This window comes from Gadus morhua, chromosome 9 (assembly GCF_902167405.1).
Source record: "Gadus morhua chromosome 9, gadMor3.0, whole genome shotgun sequence".
Classification (NCBI taxonomy): domain Eukaryota; kingdom Metazoa; phylum Chordata; class Actinopteri; order Gadiformes; family Gadidae; genus Gadus; species Gadus morhua.
The window spans coordinates 13,950,269-13,974,506 of NC_044056.1; the positions used below are offsets into that span (position 1 = coordinate 13,950,269).

General features: G+C 46.7%; 1 protein-coding gene across 14 annotated transcripts in view; it reads right to left on the bottom strand.

Moving 5' to 3' along the window:
* Positions 1 to 119: 119 nt before the first annotated feature.
* wnk1a (WNK lysine deficient protein kinase 1a) overlaps positions 120 to 24,238 on the bottom strand; it is a 28,612-nt gene continuing 4,493 nt past the window's right edge. For 2 of the 14 annotated variants that reach the window (XM_030366448.1, XM_030366446.1), the window contains exons 3-28: positions 16,312 to 16,484; positions 15,901 to 16,121; positions 14,207 to 14,364; positions 13,297 to 13,385; positions 12,984 to 13,203; positions 12,682 to 12,783; positions 12,009 to 12,591; positions 11,776 to 11,915; positions 11,534 to 11,626; positions 11,283 to 11,318; positions 10,054 to 10,164; positions 9,492 to 9,571; positions 9,229 to 9,391; positions 8,995 to 9,111; positions 8,465 to 8,578; positions 8,311 to 8,356; positions 7,490 to 7,636; positions 6,242 to 7,188; positions 6,082 to 6,156; positions 5,856 to 5,975; positions 5,363 to 5,669; positions 4,662 to 4,842; positions 4,375 to 4,568; positions 3,447 to 3,584; positions 3,101 to 3,318; positions 120 to 2,986 (exon numbers count right to left, since the gene is read on the bottom strand). In XM_030366448.1, coding sequence (XP_030222308.1) covers positions 2,624 to 2,986; positions 3,101 to 3,318; positions 3,447 to 3,584; positions 4,375 to 4,568; positions 4,662 to 4,842; positions 5,363 to 5,669; positions 5,856 to 5,975; positions 6,082 to 6,156; positions 6,242 to 7,188; positions 7,490 to 7,636; positions 8,311 to 8,356; positions 8,465 to 8,578; positions 8,995 to 9,111; positions 9,229 to 9,391; positions 9,492 to 9,571; positions 10,054 to 10,164; positions 11,283 to 11,318; positions 11,534 to 11,626; positions 11,776 to 11,915; positions 12,009 to 12,591; positions 12,682 to 12,783; positions 12,984 to 13,203; positions 13,297 to 13,385; positions 14,207 to 14,364; positions 15,901 to 16,121; positions 16,312 to 16,484 — 5,136 coding nt within the window. In that variant the 3' untranslated portion in view covers positions 120 to 2,623. Of the gene's footprint in view, positions 2,987 to 3,100; positions 3,319 to 3,446; positions 3,585 to 4,374; positions 4,569 to 4,661; positions 4,843 to 5,362; positions 5,670 to 5,855; positions 5,976 to 6,081; positions 6,157 to 6,241; positions 7,189 to 7,489; positions 7,637 to 8,310; positions 8,357 to 8,464; positions 8,579 to 8,994; positions 9,112 to 9,228; positions 9,392 to 9,491; positions 9,572 to 10,053; positions 10,165 to 11,282; positions 11,319 to 11,533; positions 11,627 to 11,775; positions 11,916 to 12,008; positions 12,592 to 12,681; positions 12,784 to 12,983; positions 13,204 to 13,296; positions 13,386 to 14,206; positions 14,525 to 15,900; positions 16,122 to 16,311; positions 16,485 to 24,238 lie in introns of those variants that run through there. The other 12 variants (XM_030366459.1, XM_030366455.1, XM_030366458.1 and 9 more) reach the window with 12 other exon arrangements.

A 24,238-nucleotide genomic window follows, 5' to 3' on the forward strand; every position in this document is an offset into this window, starting at 1 on the left:
AGCTCAATGGCATAATGCCCCGATAGTAATTGGTCCATTACAAGATTATGATTCCTGTGATAAAACCAAATTGGACACTTGACATCAAGTCGATCTTTGAACCAAAAAAAAAAAAGTCAGGAGCTTTACATTTTTATTTGTACATTTTGTACAATGTGAAAAACATACACAAATCCAGAGAACACTGAGTCACAGGAAGATAGCAAAGAGGGGGACCGATATAAAGAGCACAACGGGATGCTTGTGAACAAGTTTTGGAACATGTATTGAGTATTTTCTGTAATATCGACAGTAGCTGTGTAACACATTAGTAAGGTGCTGTACAGTGGTTAAGTTGCGAGTTGGTTGTCTGTAGAATGAAACCCAAAGGATCTAGCATGCAAGATTCATACTGACCAATAATTAAATATGCTGTGCTCGCGACTGGTCAATCACTAAAAGAAAATCAGTTCAGCGCTTTGTGTTCGTACAAATGAGAGGAGGAAATCAATACATGAGATCGCTGTATTCCATTATCAAAAAAGATGGAGGTCAATAACACCCCTCAATAACATGCAAATGTTTTCCGTTATCCTCAGTCCCTATAAAACCTTAACCATTGCATATTCTGCATTGCAGCAACTTGTATTTTCTCTAGAGAAGTTAAAATAATAGTCCAATCTATAGGGAAGGGAAAGGTTCACAATAAAGACTAAATGGCACTCATGTAGCAGGAGAACAGAAGCTCCACCGTGTTACCATAGGGCTTCACTGATCACCACGGCTATCAAGATAATGTAATGGCTATGAATGTTGTCACCGATACATAGCCAAAAACACAAAAAAAGAAAAGACATCGGAGCATTTCCCAAAAGTTCCCAAATACATGTGCTTGTTGTTATGGACTACGGTCCTCAGTTGCTCCAAACCTCTAAAACCTTTAACAACAATATGGTATCATTTTAATCAGCCATATAAACATGAATTGTTGTAGTATGCGTTATAACCTTGAGTATTTTTTCTGCAGTACCGTGAAAGCTACATTATTACTCTATAGCTTGCTCAGGCCTGGGTGGATGTGGGACTTATTGTGAAGGACACAAGGCACTAATGTTCTGCAGGTTACTCGGGGATGAGTGTGTATGCATGGCGGGGCCAGGTCGTAGTCAGTACATAACGGCTCTATGATGACAGCGTTACATGGAACCACTTACCTCACGTTAATTATATATATTTATATATTTATGTACACAATATAGTAGAAAAGGGCCGGTCAAAGATAAGAGCTTAATAAAACGCAGGGTACCTCCCATGTTATGTAGGATACCAATAATGACAACCCTGCAATTGCACTTTTATATTCCTTTAACTACATGTTGTTTAACAACCTTTAATAATAATTACAGTGAAACAACATCAAAATCTGATGGCTGAATACAGGTCCATAAAGAACACCTTGTTCGTCTCATTAAATATACATGTAAAAAAAACGGACACCAGCGTGACAGAGTGTGAGATTAAGAGTGACAACCCTAGAGTATTGTCATTTGGGGGGGGATGGCGAGATTAACATCCATGTTCTGATACGAGGGATCAAGAGTATCCCGGTGAAACCGTCTCCTTGGAGATCTGCTCGCCAACGCACCTGCAGCCACTTGAGTCATCACTACCCCGCTAACGTCACTCAAAGCCAGACTCCGGGAGAGGAACCCAAAGGACGCTCCACCATGAGCATGAATGGTGTGAATCTAATGCATATGGATGGACACACAGAGTGACAAACCTAAGCACAGAAGACACCCGACTTTCTCACAAAGACAAACATCCTAAACAAGGGAGTTCAAACCCAGTGAAGAAACATTTATGTACAAGGTCTTTCCTTAGGCTAAGGCCTGGTGCTCTCAAGTGACACCCTTTTCTGGTGGCACTTATCAAAGTCATCGCTCTCCCTCATCGCCTTCTCTTCATCCACCACCTGACATTTTCTCCTTTTAAAAACATACCAGAGACATTCCTCCGCTGACCATTACTCAACTGAGTCATCCCGACCACTTGCTTCTACATTCATCCTCTCCAGCTGGTTCTCCTAGAGAGCCCAAACCCGCCTTTCAGAAGCGCCCTCAAACCAGTACATTTCCAGTCAAGTCCGGGACATTACATGTTACAGGTGTCCCACTCTCTGGAGTCCCCCTAGTTAAGCTTAGGGCTTTGATGTATACCGGACTCCCTATACCCCCCCACCCACTGCTGCCTGTTTTGACATGAATAGATTGGCTTGAATCAGGACCACTCAATTTACATCTTTGGCTGCTGTTGGTTATGCCAGAGTCCAGTCCAAGTCTGAATCAATTAAAATGCAGATTCCTCTCTTTCCACAGCCAATGAAATGTGCGTTTGTGTGCGTGTGCGTGTGTGTGTGTAAGACTGCTGTACTGTATGTGAATATTGCACTCCCCTCCAACTGCCAGAAAGAAATCCCTCTGGCTGGCAGGCCACCACCAATACTAAAGAAAGAATAAAATTTAAATAAAAAACAATTCATATCTCAACCAGCTAACCAACACCCACACGGTGGTTCTTATCTTACGGCCGCTGGACTGGCTGTCCTGCCCCAGATCTCAGTCAGATTGGGGCTGAGGCAGGGCTATGTGGGCCTCAGATTGGAGGCTCCGGCGGGGTTGACGGGTTTCTGTGGTGCGGCTGCGGGTCCCATGGTGTAGCCTTGCTGCAGGGACGGCGGCGCAGCGGCGGGGGGCTGGTACTGAGCCAGCGCTGGGCTGGGGTTCAGCATGCTGCCCTGGCAGGGGGCCGTGGGGCCCGCCCACTGAGCGCCACTGTACGGGGCCGAGGGGTAGCCGAAGCCCTGGGCCACGGGGCCCAGGGAGCCCTTGCGTGGCCCAGAGGGAATGGCCGGATTAATGTGCGTGGAGGAGGGGGCAGGGAGCGTGGGGCAGAGGTGACCCGGAGCTGAAAACTTGCGGCCCATGTTGGCCGGCGGCAGCATTATCTGCGATGAGAGCAATGACATTACATTTGAGGGATTATTACGTCACAGCGGTGGATTATATGAGCAGTGGAACGTGAGCGGTTCTGGAGGTGGGAGGCGGGACTGGGGGCTTACGTCGAGGCCCGTGGTCCCGGGCTTTGGGCCCCTCTTGCACTGAGAGAGGATGATGGCGTCTCTGGCCCAGTTGTCCACCAGCTGGTGCAGGTCGTCTGTGAAGGTGCCCTTGGACTTCTGGGCCGTTGGGGCGAGGCCAGGTCCAGCAGACAGGTGGTGGGAGTGACAGGACTTCGGGTGGTGGTTTGATCCGCTGTCAGAACTGGTCCCACTCGCTCCTGAGGACAGACACAAGACCGGTGAAGGGGCTGGACCGACACAATAAATTCCTCTTATGACCCACAGCTACATGGAGGAGTGTCAGTGGTAAGGAGCAGCCAGGGTTGAGCGACAGGGCGATGGGTACCTGTGGAATGGGGGCTTAGGCTCGGCATGGACGGGGAGTACTTGAGCTGGTGCGGCGGCCCTTTGCCAGGCCTCTCAGAACCCCCCGAGGCAGGAGGGTACGGGGGCTTCTGGGGACTGTGGGCGGATGCTGGAGCTCCTGGAGACAAACGGGATCATGATATAGAATGGAGCTGCGTGAGAAACCATGGGGCAGGCTTTAACAAGGTGGGATCAGAACTAACGCTCTTCGATGGATGGCACGCCTTTCTAAAACATCAAACCAGCGTGATTCAGTCGTCTAGGGGAAACATGAGGCCAATGAGGATTTTAAACCATTGCTCCAGTTGAACTGAATAAGGAGTATGAATGGGAGAAAGGTGAATGTGTAGCGTTATTTAAAGAGCCATTGAACACACTGTTTCAGCTTGAATTCAAGCAGGTTTAAAAGTTCTTGGCTGAGAGTTCTGGGAAGGAGGAGGGCGTGTTATCCCCATGATTATGACCCACAGCATATTTGTGAGACTTTTTTTAGTACATTGTTTGGAATGAATGTTACGAGAGCTGTTGGATATGAAATGCGCCACAAACCGTAGCGATATACTGTAGGTGTCCGGGAATCCTATCCCTCATTCGGACGCAGACATTAAATAGATTGCTGCTGTGACGGATCAAGCTATAGGTGTCCGGGAAGCTGGACACCTATAGCTTGATAACCACGGGCCAGTTCTACACTGGCTATGATGGGCTTGATCACCACAGGCCCAGTTCTACACTGGCTTTGAAGGGCCTGGTCACCACGGGCCCAGTTCTACACTGGCTTTGAAGGGCCTGGTCACCACGGGCCCAGTTCTACACTGGCTACAAAAGAGCGTCCGAGGCCAGTCCTTATAGATTGAACACTGGTGTTGCCACCAGTACAGATTAGTCACAGGACCCAGCAGCCCTACCTGCGTGCACGGGGCTGGGCTGCCCGCTGTTACGAGCAGACTTGTGACCTTTGCTCTTGGGCCTGCGTCGGCCTCCAGCGATGGCCACGGCGGGGGACAGGGAGGCCGAGGGGAGGGGCTTCCCCAAGCGGGTGAACAGGGCGTCGATCTCCTCCTTCTGGCGAGAATTTAACACCTGGATCTCAAGCATGTGTCTGACACAGGAGAAAGGAGTGGGGTTAGAATCTCTTTTTGGAGAATGTTTGAATGCAGTATTACAGAGCGCTCAGAGTTGAGGAGTGACTCACTTCTCTCTGAGCCGGTTGACCTCCTTCTTGAAGCCCTCGTCCTCTGGGTCTTCGTGGTCCTCGTCGTCACTGCTGACGTAGTGCGTACACGAGTTCCCGGGGTAGGGGGTCTCTGACGAGGGGCCGTTCTGCACGCCGGGCCCACATGAGGGCTGGGGGCCGTCCGTGGAGGCTGGGGTCACTGGGGTCGCATCAAAAATACATTACAGACATTGTGTCAGCTAGGGCGAAGACCTTCTGGTCAATTGGTTGCTTTTAGACGACCAGATTTGTTTTTAAATGCATACAATTTTGTACAAACACATTAAATTACACATGCACGGCACGTGTGTTAGGTATGGACGTACATTTGGACGTACATTTTGGCCTTTAAATCGTTCCCTTTACACTAAGTGTAAATCAACACTTAACACTTTTGTACGCCCAGATTCTCATTGGTCAATTTACATTACATTTAAGCTCTGCCGTCACCGTATCGGATTGGAGCGAGATGGGCGCTGAAACCCAGACTTCTTCCACATAGGACTTAAGTGACATCCAGGCTAACAAGTCACCGTGCACACAAGAGTGCACGGTGACATGTTTCTTAATCGAGTAGTGACGTGCAGACCCCCCAAATCATCAGCTTAGATTCTACGTTCTCTTCTAAGGATGCGCCTTGGTTCATTCCCCTTCTTTCCCCTGATGTTAAACCCACCCACCTGTGACCGAGAAGCGGCCCACTTTGGAGCTGGCAGCGGGGGGCTGCACAAGGGTGCTGGACACCTGGAAGCGGCCCACGGTGGTGGTGGTGGTTGAGGTGGAGGAGAGGCGGGACGGGTCTGCAGCCCGACAGGAGCCCCGGTCCGTACAGTCCCCTCTCTGGACGCCCCGGGACAGGGGAGAGGAGCCGTGCACCGTGTTCTCTGGACTGGACAGGGAGGAAGAGGAGGAGGAGGAGCAGGAGGTAGAGGATGGAGTCACCGAGGAAGAGGAGACCGTGATGGCAGCTTCTGGAACGTCGCTGAGCTGGAGGACAACACGAGATGAGCGATTACTGGAACGCAGTTTAAAAGGAACGAAATATACTAAAATAGTACGTCATTACATAGCCAGTATTACGAGAATATTGTCATAGGGCTACAGACTTTAACTCTCCCCAACCATTTCTACTGGAACACAAGTGTAGTGTTGCGATGACAAGAGTTTCCATACCTGGCCAGGTCCCACTGTGAACTCGCACTGGGGGCCCGGAGCCGGGTTTCCTTCTGGAAACATCTCAGGGCTCAGAGCCCTCCTCAACTGGGCCTCCAGGTTAACCAGGGGCAGCTGGGACTGGGAAACACCAAGGCACAGTCAGTTCAACAGCCACACTACCTTATGATACTGCAGGGATACTTATATATATATGTTTTTATTTAAGACGCAATGGGGGCCCAACCTGTGCCGGCCCGGGGAACGGAGGTACAAACTCAGAGGGAGGAGTAACAGTTTGATCGAATCCCGTAGGAAGGGTCTAATAAAAGAACGAACAAAAGCACGTATTAGGGTGAATGCAAAGCATGAACAGAAGATTTCTCTGAATAAACCACTGAGCTCACCTGTGCTCTGGGCTTGGTGGGAGGGGTGTGGGCATGCTGGCCCTGTCCTGGGGTGGAGGTGGGGCCCAGGGCAGCCTGGGATCCAGAGCTCAGGGGCAGGTTGGAGGGGGGCACCAGGGCAGCCCCGGGCGGAGGTGACGTGGTGCCGGTGGGAGGGGAGGAAGTGCCCGTACTGAATGCGGCGTCCACCGAGGAGCTGGCGGCCGAGCTCGGGTCTTTGAAGAGAGAGCGCAGTTTCTTATCCAGGGCTTGAATGTCATCCACCCCAGGGGCCTTGGCATCGGCCCCTTCCAGCTCTGCAGGTTGGGGCTGGCCCTGGCCGGGCAGCGTGCCAGACTGGAGGGTCTGAGAGGGGGGAATGGATGCAGGAGCAATAGTAGCAGGCTGCTGCTGCTCTGACACCCCCTCTACAGTGCCGAGGGTACTGCCAGCCGCAGAGGGTGCAGAGGCAGCTGTGCTGCCCAGCTGGGAGACGGGCCCTTGGGGGAGGGAGGCTTGCTGGGGCTGGGGCGGGGTGGACTGGTAACCAGATGGGGGAGAAGTCGTGGAGGAAGGGGGAGGGATGGTGACAGCGGGAGCGGGCTGGGAGGGGGGCGGTGGTTGGGAGGGCTGGGCAGACGCAGATGGAAGGGCATGAATGGCGGATGCAGCAGGGGAACGGGTTTGAACTGGGACCGGGTTGGGAGAAGCCCTTCCAGTTGAGGCGGGAGGAGAAGCAGTGGTCTCAGCAGGCAGGGAGCTGCTGGGGGCCGGAGCCTCCAGGGGCGCGGGGTTGGTGGTGGAGGGGGTCTCAGTGTGGTGGCTGGAGGACCCTGAGCTGGGGTCTGGCTCGGCAGCAGGACGGTGGTGGCGGTGTGGCCCCCCGTGGGCCAGCCTCAGCTCACCGAAGGCCTGCTGAAGGCTGCCAGACGGCGCAGACAGAGACAGGCCGATACTCCCAGGAGCAGCTGGCAGGAGAGCAACAGCAGAAATCATGTATTAGTGATTTTATTTTAGAGCAATGTGGAGCTGTAAAAGGACCTCACTAAAGAGACAGTGAAGCAGCAACTAACGCAACTCAAGTGTGTCAACGTTAACCTTAAGAAAGGATTCCCACTGATCAAGTCAAGTGTGTCAACGTTAACCTTTAGAAAGTAGTCCACTGATCAAGTCAAGTGCGTCAACGTTAACCTTTAGAAAGTAGTCCACTGATCAAGTCAAGTGTGTCAACGTTAACCTATAGAAAGTAGTCCCACTGATCAGGGTTACCTTGATCCCGCTTCTCTCCGAAGGAGGAGGCAAGGCCAGACGAGGGTCCAAAGAACTGCTCTCTGAGACGGGACTCTGGCACGGGGCTGACGATGAACTTGCGACCCGCGGAGTGGACCACCTGGGACGCCGTGCTGGGGGATATTCCTGAGGACAGGGTGGAACACAAGGTCTTAAAGCTGAGCACGATGGGAGGCACATGGGCTAAACCTGGAGGAGACTGCCGGGTGTCTAGATCAGTACTTCTGCTTAGGCCTAAAAAAAATAAAAGTTTGGTTCCTGTTGGTTGTCAGTTGAGGTCATGGGTAGGTAGGGAATTTATTTTATTTAATTTTTTCCAGCGGCAGCCAATGATAGGTAGGTTGTTTTCATTTAAAAACGAGAACATTCGCCCATCCTTGTACAGAATGAAGAGGTGCTGTACCAAAACGTAACTATAGTTTGCATCAAAAAAATAGAAACGTTTTTTAAAACGTTTTTATTTTTATTTTATTTTTTTTATGTGCGACCCAAATTAAAATGATTTGGGTCGCACATAAAATTGACAGGGTCGGTCGGAAACCGGAACCAAACAATTTTATTTTTTAGGCCTTATAGGTAAACTTTTAATGATTACTTTATTTTAATTATTATTACTACAAGTAATTTGTCCCCATGTATTTTTTGTACATTAGGTTTTATTTAACACACACACAAAATGTCTGTCCTTCATTAGTTCTCTCCCTATGCCTGAGGTAAATGTATCCCAAGTTCTGTATGTTACAAATTGTGGCCTTTTTATCGTAACCCAAGAGGGGAGGTGTGTGTGAGCGTGTTTCTACCTGAAACCAGAGGTGTGGACTGAGGCTGCTGCTGTAGATCATTCATCTGTGGGAAGGAGGAAGTGTGGATGAAGACCAGCATGGAGAAACATCTACACAGTGCTGCTATGACGGTTTTAACGTTGGAACAGAAATGCGATGTTAAGGAACGTACCTGGTTGAAGCAGTCCTTTATGCCCTCTCCCTTCTCGTCTGCCATCTCTATGACCTCCCGGATCTGCTCGATGAAGGACTCCAGCTCGCTCTCAAGGATGAATTCACTCTGGACCTAATGACAGCTCTTTATTAGGGACGCCTTGATACAGCGGCCATAGTTTCACCAAAAATATAAATTGCAATAATGATATTGATATGTCCGATATCGGTTCAATTGAAAATGGATATTTTCGAACAATTTGCTCGCCTTTTAAAACTTAAATATATTTTAACAATCCTCATCTTTGCCCCATGATGTCCCTCAGGCGTATATGTCTAGTAGTTACCTAAGAATACTGATAGAAACCTGCATCCATCGTTTTTTATGTTTCAGTAAGAGAGCACAAACCACAGAACACAACACCAAAATGAAGCCAATGTAACAGCTTTGTAGCACAGAGAAGATCCAAGACACGTGCAACGAGTACCACCAAAGAACACTCCAAAAGGCCCACCCTGTACTGCTCTAGAGCTGTGAAGGAGACGTACCATGATGGAGGCAATCTCCTCTGGGTTATCCCCATCCAGGTCGAATTTGAAAGTCACCATCTTCCTATTGTGAGTCTCCAGCTGGCACTCTGCCACTCTGTCTCCCATGTTGGAGATCTACAAACAGAAACCATCAAGCACGGGTTAGGAGCACGACGGGGGGGCGACTGACGTCGAGAAAGGGAAGCCGTCTGGCTCCGCAGAGCAGTGCACGGGAGAGAAGAGGCCACGTACGTTGAGCACGTTGAGCTTGGCCTTGCCGAACTTCTCGTGGCGCGAGCGGCTCCGCACCGACCGCCGCTGGTGGCGCTTGAGGGAGCGCCCCTCGTGGCGGCCTCCGGACGGAGGGCCGCCTTCGTTCCCGTCGCTGAGGCCGGACGCTGCGTCCGACAGGCAGCTGAAACACAAGCCCGGGGTACACGGTGAGCTATCCACCGAGCCACGTCATGGTGCTCTGGGGTCAACCCCTTTGATTCTGATGGTAGGCTCATGCCAACCTTTCCACTGGGGGTGGCACCAGCGCAGGCCCCGTTGTCTGATCCACTGGTGCGGTTTGGTAAATAACACTGGTAGGGGCCTGAAAAGCAGAGAACACGCCAACTTACAACCAGGGTAGGCCATGGAGCGAGCCACATAACACACAGGGAAGTGGTTGGGGTGTTCAGACATTCAGAGGTGGTTAAAAAATGGAAGATACTGAAACGGTAACACTCAGTTATTACAAAGCTATGCGAGGATGTCGTGGCTGTTAATTACAGACACACTCACAGACACAGACACACACAAAGACACACACCTGCAGCTGAGAAAGGCATGTGGCCTGATAGAGGAAGTACAGATGCTCAGCGTTGATTGGAGGAGACAGGAGCGGACTTGGCTCATTGGCCCAACACTTAACAGTTATGGCAGAAGGAGCAGCATGCGGAGTAGAGAGGAACGATAAGAGAGGAAAGCCATGCATGGTAGAAATGAGTGCACATTACAGATCACGTGCTCAGGTCACCGTGTTCTCAATGGAGATATGCGTGCAAGTGAGAAAGGCTCCAGGGTAGGGGGTACCTGTTGGCCTGCCTGTGGCGGAGTGGAGCTGTGTGGGACAGGACTGGCCTCAGGCTGGGCTGGCTGGACGGGTTGGGAGGGGGCAAGCGACACAGACTGCTGGCCGGACATCTGCAAAGACAAGAGGGAGCGGCAGAGAAAAGGGAAGAAAAACCCCATGAATATTCAAACTACTTTAACAAAAGGGGACATGGTTTGAATTCCAACTACCCCCATCGTTTGTTCAGGCATAGTCTGTACATATTTTCCATGGTGTCTCACAAAAGCCCTAAAATGTACCATGTGGGACAGAGTTTAAAAGTTGAATAATTCACCTTCAAGGAGGCACTGTGCAGGATCAGTAGCCTCAAAGACTAATGCTGTGTTTAAATATCCATACTATCCGTACTTACTAGCCTTAGTTTGAGTACGTAGGGCGTTCCAATTCAGATCGGGCGAATATAAGAGTACTGAAAGGACCCGGATGGTGTACTCAAAACGGTCAAATCGCGAAGTGTGGATCGATGTACACCATTCGTACTCAACGGCAGCCATCTTAGCTACGTAGCGGAAGAGGGCGGAGCCAGGCTGACCCAAAGTCGGCCCATTTTCCACATAGCCTACATTAATAGACATTTTGTAGTTTTTAGTTGTTTTTTTTATAGCTGCTAGGCATAAAGAGTTCACCGTTCAAAGCGGGATGTTTATTGCAGGGGAGGAGGCGCGGCGGCAGTCGTGATCGTAATTTCCGGTTAGTGCACCACAGAGTATTCGATTTGGAACACCACTGACATCTGAAAATTAGCGCACTTAGTGAGTGCGGATAGTGTACTACGTTTAAGACTCATGAAGTATGGATATTGGAACACAGCACAAGACCCTGGAAACGTTGGGATACATACATCTATGTGTAAAAAATGAAATTACCCAACGCATATCAATAGTTTTTTGTTGTTTAGTCTGCTCTGTGTAATTTTAAGTAGTGTTATAAGTCAACCAGCATACTGAGGCTTCAATGATGAGTGACACCTGGGAGGGAAGAATATTGTTCATCTATTGCCTTTTAACCTCGGTGTACTCTCCTTTTAAAAGCTACAACACTGAAGAACAGTACAATGTGCTTCTTTTATTGCATGATCAGAATTGCAAGTAAATGCCTTATTTTGGAGCATAACTCCATGTTTGGCTTTAAGAAGTGGGTCTGCTGAAGCAACCAGGAGAGGTTAAGAGATCGGGGTCAGTTTTTCTACCTGAGGGGGGAGCGCTGGTGGGTAGTAACCTCCTTGCTATAAGAGACGAAACACAACACACCATAAGAAAGACAAGCTGAGGGGGAAGAGGAAGAGAGAAAACCTGAATGAGAGAGGAGTGGAGAACCCAGTGTCGGGTCTTAAGAGCAGCGTCTTTAGTCGTCTAAATGTCTAAGAGAGGAGGTCCTAACCAGTGTCGGTGGGGAGACGCTCTAGTAGATCCTAACCAACGAGACACTAGGAGGTCCTACCTGTGGTGGGGTGGCCATCGCGGTTGACAGGGCACCAGGTAATCCAGGGAGGACCGCGACTATCTGACCACCTTGGACCTGGGTCTGGACCTGCTGTGATCCGGAGTACAGACTTTAGTCTCCGATTGTATTGATAATGATACTAATTATGCAACTCAAGAGGAATCAACAAAGCTTTTTAAATTGAGTCGCAGCACTTGAACTAGTACACCTATCTAAAACGGATGACTACAAGTAATTACCAAGACCTGTTGATTTAATTGGTCCGTTTGTGGATACAGCAGCGGGGTTTGCTGCTGGTTTGGGAGGGAGTTGTACGACATCATAGGCTGGGTGTCCTGTTGGACGGAGGTCGCCCGAGGCCGGTCTCCCATCTGATTGACTGAAGTGGTAAAGACATAGGAAAAAGTTGCTTTATAATGGCTTCCAGAATACCACCATCTTGTTGTTTCCAGAAGGAGGAGGGAACACAAACCTCCGACGCCGGGCATTGGACGCTGTTGATTCTGATCCGCCTCCGGCTCTTCAGACGCAGACTGGCCCGGCGGGGCCACCTGGCCCTGTCCTGTAGACTGGGGGACATACGGGGCCACCTGGCCCTGTCCTGTAGACTGGGGGACATACGGGGCCACCTGGCCCTGTCCTGTAGACTGGGGGACATACGGGGCCACCTGGCCCTGTCCTGTAGACTGGGGGACATACGGGGCCACCTGTACCGGCCCAGGCAGTTGGGCCGGTTGAGGATTGGCGTAATTGGTGTTCTGCTGGAGGGGTTGCTGACCGGGCTGTGGGGGCGGGATGTACGAGGCTGGCTGTGGGATGGACTGGGTGGAAGGCTGGGGGGTGTCCACGGGCTGGCTTAGATGCTGCTGCTGCTGCTGTTGCTGTTGCTGCTGCTGCTGTTGTTGCTGCTGTTGTTGCTGCTGCTGTTGTTGCTGCTGCTGTTGCTGCTGCTGTTGTTGCTGCTGCTGCTGCTGCTGCTGCTGGCTGAGCTGCTGCATCGAACCCTGCAGCTGCTGCTCCTCTGAGAGCCTCCTCTTTTCCTGCTCCTGTCGCACCTTCAATGATAGTCAATTGCAAATGGGTCATTTCCTCTCCTTGAGAAGGCAACAGGAAGAAGGAAAACCGCATGATGAATGACTACAGACCTGCAGCCTCTGCTCTCTCTTGCGACTGATCAGAGCCACTCTGTCCTTGATGGCCTTGGCCATGGTCTTATGGTCTCCTTCACACACGTAGCCCGACTCCACCTGGAGTACAACACACAGGGTACAACTTTAGTCAACATTGGGGGTGAGTGGAAGTGATTGAGCTTCATATATAGCCACAGCCAATTGGTAGTCTTTTCGCAGATCATATAATTATGTTAAGAAAAACAACAGAAAACCCATCCATCTTGAATGTACACGGTTATATCTGGGAGGTGTGATTTTAAGCGAGGTCAAATCACCATTTCCTGGGCCACGTCCTCGGGCACGTCCTTGCTGAGGTCGAAGGAGAACTCGATGGCCTCGTTGTCCTTGTACTTCCCCTTGAGCTTCTTCACGTCCTCAATCCTCAGCCAGAGCTTGATGGCCTCCATCTCCCCGTCGTCCTCCTCCGCCAGCTCCACCCTCACCCCTGTCTCCTCTTGGAAGAAGGCGTGGTTCAGAAGGTCCTTTATCGAATACCTGGGGGGAGCAGAGTGACTGTGAGCAACAGTACTAGGTGGACTTTAACCAGGTCAGAGCATTATGAGTGGGGGGGGAATCTTTGAATATAACCTCTCGTCCTTGTTCTGCCGAATGCATCCCTCGATGATCTCCTTCACCTCCGGGATCGCCACCTTGTCGAAGCTGGCTGGCTTCACCCCCTACAGGAAACACAGAACACCAAATGAGACTTGATCTCCGGACGCCTCGTCGTCCATTTTGATACTTTGCTCTGCAGTATAAGCATGCTACCGTCTGTATCAAATAACTAAATCAGGCATTTTATTTTTGCCCTGATGCTGAGTAATACTAACGCTTGTGCTAGCAGTATCGCTTTTCATAGAAGAAAAAGCTTATTGCCGCAATAAGATCATTACATAATATGTAGTTGATGATGTAATCAAAACGATTTACTGTAAAAAATAAAAAAAGTGTTGGGTTCGCAGTAATATGAGATTACCAGGAGGTGCCTAACTGACTCTTAATAAATGGTGTTTTTCAAAGACACAAGGCTTAGTTAAACAAATACAGGTTAAAACATAGCTGAAGTGTTTATGCAGGATTGATCCAATGCATCTAGCTGCGTTACAGGAAGAAAGATGTGAACATGGACGGCACACACCCTAATCCGTCATCAATGACAGGTCTCACTTAACAAAAATAAAACATACAATGACGTTAAATGAGAATGACTGGGTATAGCTTCAAAGGCCAATGTAGTACACAGTTTAAAGTACAAAGTATGAAAGTGACAAGCAGTGACAAGTGGGTAGTTAAACGTTGAAAAGCAACAATGAACTGAAATTAGTAGAGATAAGTAGAGGAAGGCAGGGGACTGTGATTCTCAAACTACACCTACACATATTTATCAAATTTTATTCTGGTGTGGGAGATGATGGATGGGGGGGGGGGTTAAATCTAGTCTCTAGTTAAAGTGTTGGACACAGGAAGCAAGGGGCAGAGGGCTGGAGGGAGGACTTACGCTGGTGACTCTCCGGTAGATCTGTGCAGCGTTCTGGCACTCTGAGTACGGGTACTCGGAGGTGGCCATCTCCAGCATGCACATTCCAAAGGCATACACATCCACTGACTCGTCGTACTTCTCCTCATACATCTCAGGCGCCATGAACTCAGGGGTACCTTAAATCAAAACAACTATTCAGAACTCTTCCCCCTGACTGACTGACTGACAGGGCCTCCCATGGCCCACTGCCCCTCTGCTCCCCAAACCCGCCTGGGGGGATGGGGCGGAGGAGGAAGAGTGGCCGGCCATGTCGCCGTCCGCCGGAGAGTGGGGGACCTGCGAGCGGAGAGGTGTGAGAGAGAGAAGACAGGAGAGGGGAAGGAGAGTGTAAAAAAAAATAAAAAGGGAGGGAAACAAAAAGGAAGGGGAAACTGAGCTCAGTTAGACTGTGGAGAAAGACGCACGCGTTTGTCTGTATAAGACCCTGACAGTCTAAAGCATAAGGAAAGAGTTTCATGTGAAGACGCTGGTGTACAGAACACATTCAATAGCCAAATATTGAAAGAAAACCCCACATTTGTTTGCCAATGATTTAAGGGGACCAACAAGACTAGCTATGGAAGTAACTTCTGTCAAGACCTCACAAGGTTTTAATAAGCGTACATTTCACCTACCTTTTAATGACGACTTACCTTCTTGTCCTTCACCTGGAGAAGAATTGCACAAAGGTCAGGTCTGAGCGAAGCACATCCCATAGCCAGACCCTGTACTCATCAGTATGCCTCTGTACACCAGCCCTTAATAAACAAATGCTTTGAAATGTAGGTCTTACACAGAAAAACCCAGTTGGTTCCTTTTTAAAGATTTTTTCTTTAAGTGAGGTGTGTCACAGCACACGGTAAAGACTTACCAGGCCCATTCAAGTGTATACTTACTCAAAGACAGCAGTACCCTATTCATTCCATACAGCAGAATGAGGCACAGCTGAAGCTAGAGCCTATAGTTTAAAAACATACCCAGGAATGTGAAAAAAAATAAATAAAAAGAGGCTGATAAAGAGGACTGCTGGGGCATTCACTAGAGGAGGGACAAGATACACTCTTATTGCTGAATGATTTTTTTTAAAGCCTAACCAAAACCTGTTGAGGCAAACCCATGGAAAGAGATGTTAAAGATCATTGGCATTATTGTCAAACAGACCACATATTTCCAAACCACAGAACAAAGACCAGTCTAAGACGGAAGCCAAGGGAATACCTTTAGCCCTGGCCAGGACAGCCTGCAAGTACAAGGCATGACATTTTTATTAAATCAGGTTTCTAGTCAACAGCAAGGAAGAACACTGAGGCGCTACTTACTTTCAGTAGGTGCCTGGAAAAAAAATCCCTTTTTGAAGACACAGAGAACAGTAAGGTTCTGTCACAGTAACGTACTTGACTTGCTGTGAGAGTGGGGAGAGAGCAGGGCTTGTGTTATCTAGCCCAAGACATCCACAATACCTGGCCTCCGTTTGAGCTGTGGTTTGAGAGTTAAGCTGAAACACTGTGGTCTGTTTTTTTTTTTCCAAATCAACCACATTGTCAAAGAAACAAAAACAACCTCTCGCAATTCAAATGCAGTTGAATACACACATTTGAAAAACCCAACACAACAATATTGCAGCCCTGGTCGGATTAGGGGTGCAGGAGGTAGCGGTGACTTTGAGGTCGTACCTATGACACTCTTGGCAAATGAGGCCCTCTTAAGCGTGGCAAGGCCCAGGTCTCCGATCTTCACAGATCCCGTGGGGCCCGTGATGAAGATGTTGTCACACTTAAGGTCCCTGTGGATGATGGGAGGGGTCCGAGTGTGCAGGAAGTGGAGGCCCTTCAGGATCTGCCTGCACCAGCTCCGCAGCACCTTGATCTTCATCACCTTGAACCGTTTCAGATATCTAGGGAGGATAAAAAGACCAGAGGTTTAGAACACAACTCAGAGAAAAAAAAACATTCACTGTCATAACAATACAATTTTAAGGGTTCATCCCTCAAAAAAGATGGACTAACATCAACAATAGCCATGAGATTTACTGGGCCTTTTGGATTGCAAGTATCACGGTTTGTGTATTGCTACATAACGCTCACGTTTTGAGTGTGCCAGAAGTCATGAGCTCCGTCACCAGTGCAATGCACTTCCTGCCTTTGGAGGGCCCCTCCCAGGAGTCATAGAAGCGGACAATGTTGGGATGCTGCAGGCCCTTCAACATTCCAGCCTCTTCCTTGAAGCGCTGCCGCTCTGACTTGGACAGCTTGCGATCCTGCACAGGACACAAAGGGAACACACCGTTAACATTGCTTACTGACCCAGCCGCATTGTAAAAGTGCTAAACTATTGAACTGAAAAATTCACTTAAACTATATGCTGCTATAACACGTTCAACATAGGGTTTTTTTATGCATAGAATCATACCGTGTTTTTATTACATTTTGCTTTATTCTCTTTAGCTATGCATGTTCAATGCTTGACTAAGCACAATAATAGGAGCAGTCAAAGTAAACATGGCACTTTGCTGTACACATGTGACTTTATAGCTGACCAATAAAACTTCTTTGATTCAATCTTGCCCGTCTATTAGAGGTGTGTGGACGAAACAGACGTCAAACGTGTCACTTTGACACGTTGATGTAGCAAGTTCACCAGCGTCACCCAGCAGATATGCTTAGAACAAGACACTGAAGCTCCACTCCAGCACCGCTGCCTCATACCCACGTGGGAGGCTAAAACTCAACGTTGATAAAGTCAACTATTAATGAACGGTTATTTTAGCAGCTCAACATTTGCTAAAATATACATAAAAAAAAAAAAACATACGGCATGTAAATCTTGTAAGCATTTAAAAAAAGTTATATCTATAAAAAAAAAAATCAGTCATAGTTGTGTTGTGCCAATTGTCTGTGAGCCGATGCACCAACCATTTAAAATCGAAACAATGATGCTGCTTACTAAACCTCATTACGACCAACTAATGCTAGCAGCTATGTAACGATAAGCATAAGCATATAGCAGAATTATCGGTTAGAGTAAAGCGCTCGCAGTGAAAACATATCTTAACGGCTCTGTCGGTCTTGCAGTTTCTCCAAGTGGACAATGCACTAGCGATTTCCACATAATCTCAGTTGAGGAAAAAAGCTGAGGCTGATACTTGGGTAAAGCCTGGATTTATGGTGTTGAGAGTAATGTTATAATGTCCAACAGTTTTGATAACCCTATGGTGTTTGCAAACGTTTTATCAATGATCCCAGCACTTCATACACATCACAGCCAACCAAAATAATATTGCCTGGAAACATGGACAATATACTACTGATTTAATAATCCATTTTTCAAATGGTTGTGTGGGGTAACAACTATTATTTATTTTGGCGTTATGAGCAATCCGATGGATTGAGCGCCAATTTATCCCCGTGATGAAAAAAATAAATACCGCAACAGCCTAATGTACACATGCATTGGAAGCCAACTATTGACGCAGATGATGGAAAGAAATGTCTAGGAACCAAGCAGCATTTAACAAGGTTTTGACATAAAAAATAAAAAGGTGTTGAGATCTACCCATCCTTGCATTACCATTGTTTAGAGCACAAGGTAGAGGCAAGGGCCGTTTATCAAAGCAAGGGTCACAGTGTTGTTTCTGGCAAGTTTCCTACTCAATGAAAAGGTCACAAGATGACATGAACTGGACTGATCTATACACAGAGTAAATGAAGTTTAGATTTTTTAATACTCTTGTATAATGTTACCAATTTATAAAAAAATAATAATAACGTAACGTCGTAGTTAAGGTGGCAGGCATGTGTTGCTAAGGCGGCCGCGTAAGCTGTAAAGTGCTGTGGGAAACCCTGGATATAGATATGCAAGATGCAGCCCCCGCCCCCCCTTGCATTTTTCCATTGCCAACCATCCCCAACCTTACCCGTTCAGATGTCGGACTCAGATGTCATGCCAATGCCAGAGCTCATGCCAAGTCATGACAGACTTGGATTGAGTAAATACCAAGTATCAACACATTGTGAGGCGATGAATAATGCCCTAATCTAGAAAGAGCTGTGACACTATTCCAATGGCGAACAAACTTTGTCTCAGGGTTCAAAATGTGTCATGGGGCGGTGTTGAAATGCTGATAGCGATGTGTGTCAATGGGGAATTTAAATGACAGAATTGGGTCAAGAGCAGATGCACAAGTACTGACCAATAGCAAGAGCACCTGTCAGATACAATGTCTGCCTATTGGCACAAGCACAGATCTCTGGTTGGAACTCTCTGCAAAGCCCGGCTTGACGTACACTTATTTCGCACTGTGCTTTACTGACGAAGCCAAACCACAGCCGTCTGCCAAGCCCAAAGAAACCCTACTCTGAGGCATAGCAAGACACAAACCTAGGGTTTTGCCTGGGCAACCCTCCAGGTTCTCCAGGAAACTGGAACCATTGTTGTGGAAGGGTATGTATGCGGAATATTATTAATTTTAAATTGTTACTTGAAAAGTAACTAGAAGTCTTGTTGAGTGCTTAAGTCCAAAATGCATACAGTGCAAGTGAAATAAAAAATAAGGGTTCTGGCAGTTTATAGTTCTAGAAATGAGGGGGCATGATATCCCCATGGTTAAACCCATGCCAACTTTGTAATACTAAGCATTAGTTTGATGAAGTATTAGAGCTTATGACTAGCACATAAGGAGGTCATTCTTTGCGTCAGGCCCCTGCAAACGAAGACCTGGTTAGACAAAGACACTCCGCTATCCTCCCTATCATACTTTTTGGACTGCCTTTTGCCCCTTCCACTCCAGACCAGTGCGATCCTCTCCCCAGAGGATCTCTGCACTACAAGCCTGCAGAGATTGGCTGTTCGCATATCTCCAGGATTGTATAGCAGATTTACGGGCAGCAGAGAGAAAATGGATGAGATCAGAATGTCGTGATGATCTCTCTCCTTCACTACCTTCACCTGATTTTGATTCTGATTCCAAAATCAACTCCTCTGCCTCCAACCCAAGGAAACAGATTTCCCTGTTCCCTTCCCTCCTCGTCCTCACTCCTTCCCTTCATCCTTCCCTCACAGCTAATACATTTGTAACCAACTTGACCAAGAAGGGGAAGGATATCTGCTCCTCTTTTACCCGTGCCGACATCATCCCTCCCCCTATAGACCCCTCTGTTTTTACCCACTTCATTTCCCTCTCCTCTGAAGATATCCACAGAATAGTAAAATCTAACACCACCACCTGCCCCCATGACCCAATCCACTCATCCCTTCTCGAGCAACATCCTGCCATTCCTCACTCCGCTCATCAACTCCTCCCTCACTTTAGGCCTTATTTCAGCTTCCTCAAGCCTGCTAGAATTAAGCCGCTCCTTAAGAACCGACCCTGGAAGCTGCTGACATCCGGAACTGCAGACCAGTATCTCTTCTTTCATCCCTTTCTAAAACGTTGGAACATGCCACCTCTAACCAAACCCTGCGCTCTTGACACCAGTGTTGCATCACAGTTTCTGCCATCACTGCTAAGTTGATGTCACACAACTATTCCCCACATCCCACTCCTCTGACATCACCATGATTGCAACACGCATGTCAGAATGTCTGGAAGACATCAGCAATTGGATGACTGCCCATCACCCTAAGCTTAACCTTGACAAGGATGAGCTCTTCCTTGTGGCAGGGAAAGAATGCCCTCACATTGACTTACTGGAGAAGGGATGATTTATTCAATACCCCCGTCTGGAGGGTTAGGATTACAGGACACCTAGTATATCGCTAACTGTGAGGCACATGAAAAAAAACAATATCACTCATTTACATTATAACTCATACACAATAAAAAAAATAATATACCTAACAATGGTAATAACACATCCTGCTCTTGAGTAATGTTTGAATTCCCACTGAAACCGAGGGTTCGCTGGCTCTTTAAACTGTAATAGTATTATTAACTAGTCGTATCGGTACTCAGTTCCGGCAGTTTACCAAATAAAAGTACTCGTACTTGGTTTGAAAAAAAGTTGATTTGATGCAACCCTATTGTCGAGGACATTGCGGTATCTGTTTAAGATTTCGCCCAGATGGAGTGAGATATTGTTGAGATCTTTAGGCAAGGCAAGTTAGGCAATTAACAATGGCAGAGATTGTGATCTGTATGACGAGGGGTGAGCACGAACAACTAGTGGTCTTCAGATCTCTGACCAACTGACCTACTTTCCACAGATCCTCATGCCTTTTCTTCTTCTGCCCACCATGTGCGAACAGTCATGCAAAACCTGCGCAGCCGCTCTGGGTCACGAGCCGTGTGCCTGAAAGGGCATGGGCTGCCGGTCACAAGCCATACACCCCCTGTCCGTTTTCGCTCCCCTACACTCCTGACTCTGGGGACTTCGAGCAGCTGTCCCACACTGCCTTCCTGCTTCCCATTATGGTTAAAAGCCAAAATGAACTATGTTATAACCAGCATATTGGAAGATGGCAATTGTGTCAATGAAACAGTTGCAGCTAACTCAACATCACTTTACAAATCACTACATGGAGACAGTCAAGCAGAATCCTAAATAATATCTTCCATAATGTTATTCAATTAATAAAAAATTGTACAATTAATATTTATAAAATATATATAATAATGAACCCAGTTGTATTGAGAGGAGAGAACCATCTGATTACTTCCATCAAGTTATTGCAAAGGTAATGCTTACAGGTTAGCTTATCTTATAAAAGGGATGTGGTTAAGATTGTTAGCGGTGCCTACCGCCTAGTATAACTATGCCCTTGGAGATAGAGAGTACGAACAGCATGTACAAAAGTTCAGTTCTGCCATCATGTAAGGAACACAGTAACTTCCCTCTCATAAGGTGTTTGTTATGGATCAGATTACAGATGGGATAGGGAAGCACACTCCTACACAGCACCATGAAGGCTATTATCAATGAGCCTGCAAGTCAAGTGTTGTGGCCCATATTCCCCCCCTATTGATATCAATAATGCTAGCTTCCCCGATCAGTCAAGTCCATTATTGTGAATCAGTCTGTATAGCATTTATTAATAATAATCACAAGTACAATATAGTGTGTGGGAATCCGGAAAACCGAAAATCCGGTTTCAGTTAGCCGTAAATTAGCCGTACCAAGGTTGATTTGACGGCTCTAGCCTGCAAATAAAGCGGTTAAACAATCACAATCAGGAATGATTGTTGTCACCAATACTCAACATGACCGCTGCACTGTACTTGTAGGACATGGTGGAAGTAATAACCAAGCCTATTTACGTTTCTCTGCACACAGTCCATGGTGGTAAACTACGTCATCGACTTGTACTCAATGTATAATAGTTTGCGTTTAATAACATGTGTGCAGTGCAGTTATATCGCAACAGTTCCATTTTGGATACAAGCCTTTTCTAAAAGAGTGAGACTACATTTAGTTATCGAACAGGGAAACAACCCAAGACTAAAGCCTCTGTACCGATACATGTATGATTTGATTTTTATACCTCTAAAACTGTAGGAGTAGATAACGCAAAATGAGGCGGAAGAATAAGAAAAATTATAAAACAAGATTACAATAGTGTGGCTTTCTTTGCAACCACACTAATGATAATATCTTAAAAACATTATATATATATATATATATATATATATATATATATATATATATATATATATATATATATATATATCAAATCTGTGATTGTCTTAGTGTAGTTAACAAAACTAATAATTGCATGCAATTTATTCATCATGTCAAATGTTTATTCAAGTTTGCAATTTGCAATTTCTGGTCAAGCTGTTCAAATGTCTGAGTCTTTATGGTTTCTTAGTGTTTGTTTCATCCCCCCGCTCATTTCGGAGGGACCGCTACCTCAAAGAATGCCTAAAAATGGAGTCATAGGGTGTAGAGGACAGGGCTTAAGATATCTCAAACACCCTGTCCTGTCAATATTTCTGACAGGGCAGGAAATGAGTCACAGTAACTCTTGACAAAACAAATGATTAAGGTCAAGTAATGGTCATGACTGATGCATACCTCATATCCTTTGGCATTCATAGTGCATCGGCCTCGTTTTAAGTGGTTTTACACAGCATGGGAATATAAAACGACTTTTAAACTGTAGTCAGCAAAAGCATGCCTTGAAAGATACAAATACTCCTCACCATTTAAAAAACAAATAATGAACTATGGTGCTGCAAAGAATATTGAACCCATAGCAATTCGACTGTCACAAAGCTACAGAGAGGGCGAGCTTGGAAGGGGCGCATGCTGCTGCAAGGCAGAAATGTCCATAAATAACCAAGTGAATCTAAAAATGAACAGGGTGAGGAAGGTCTGTGATCACGCTTTGGGCGGCCTACGGCAGGGCCCTGTTGTGAGGAGTACTGAGAATTAGAGACGCTAGGCTTGAGTAGAACCATGGTCATGGCATTTTCATTCCACATTTTTAATTGGCCAGGCGGGAGAACACGGTGGCTTCGCTGAAGTTTGATCTTAGTAATGTGATTATGGGAATATGGTTAAGTGGGAAATGAAGGTGACAGACTCAAACATCCCAAATGAAAGTGCATAGTGTTTGATTCTAAACACATCTCAAACCCTTGATTTGTTGGTCGATCGAACTAGAAGAGTATATTCCATAAAAGCAATTATTTTAGATTCTTATGACAAGAAGAAGCTCCACCACGTGAAAAGCCAGTGGATTGAGATAACCGAGGTATGGCATTCAGGGAATGTAGGCAGTCGCTCGCAGAGCCACAGCGTCCAAAGGATGCCTGTGGTTTCACTGTTCATCTTTCAATGCTGGTTGTCTGCCAATTTGAGAAGGAAGGGGGCTTGGCAGACAGAGAATTGGATATGACACAGTTTGTTAAGGATGGATGAACGAGGGGGAAAGGGGGAGGTCCCAGAATCCAATGTTCACTTCCTCTGCATGCTGACCTACTTACGGCTCAAACATGGCGGCTAAGAGATATATGAATCAAACCAAAGTGGTTTTGCATGTGAGGTAGAACAATGGATGCTTATGAATTCCCAGAACCAGTGGACATAAAGAATTGTGTGCTTTGTTAATGCATAATAATTTAATAAAAATAAAAAAATAAATAAATATATATTATATACATTGGTAGTCAAGGCGGGGTCCCATTGTTGTTAAGGCGGCCGCCTTAACCATACAGTGCTGGGGGAAACACTGCTTTGTTTTGGTGTCTATTGGAATCCTTAGAATGTCAAACTTCTTTGACAAAGAAAATATGGATAAAAACCTTTGCTACAAGTTATGTCCGTTCATTGAATGTAACACGATTAAGATATCCCCTGTCAAAAGAGCACGATCGAGCATTATGGGTAATGGAGAAGACCATCAGGTTGCAATTGGAACACCCACCAGACCGGTTAGCTAACAAGCTAAAACTTATATTGCAAGCTAATATTGTTGATCTTATATGAGGTAGGCCATGTGTTTTAAAATATACACGACATGGATGAAAAGTCTTAGTTAGTACAATAAGTTTATCTGACATGGACCATTATAAAAAAAAAGAAACGTTGCTTTCATGCCATTAAGCATTAGTCACCGTTGCCAAGGGAAACTATTCTGGAAAATAAGAGTTAGAGTTTCAACGCGCACTTTTTGCCCTTGGGAACTGGTTTTAAACCCATGTGACATCACTTCTTATCGCATTAAAAGAAGGGCAATACAAGTTTCCCTAGTCGCAGTTTGAAGATGTATGGAGGCAAATTCCTCGCCATTAACTTGTTAAATAAATAAAAGTTAGTTTTCTCACCTAAAATGATCAAATAAAAAGGTAGGGACCAATAGACTGCCAAAGGCACCATATAAATACACGTAGGGAAACACTTTACACATAGTGTCCAATTAGCTATTGCTGGCAGGAAATACTAGATGCTGGTTAGACTGTTGCACGAGTTAAAGTGAAGTGTTGACAGGTGTTCGAGTGCAAGCATGACTCAAGGAAACCAGACTTTTCAAATATAAATAATCAAACCACCTTGCCCTCATAGTCATTAATCT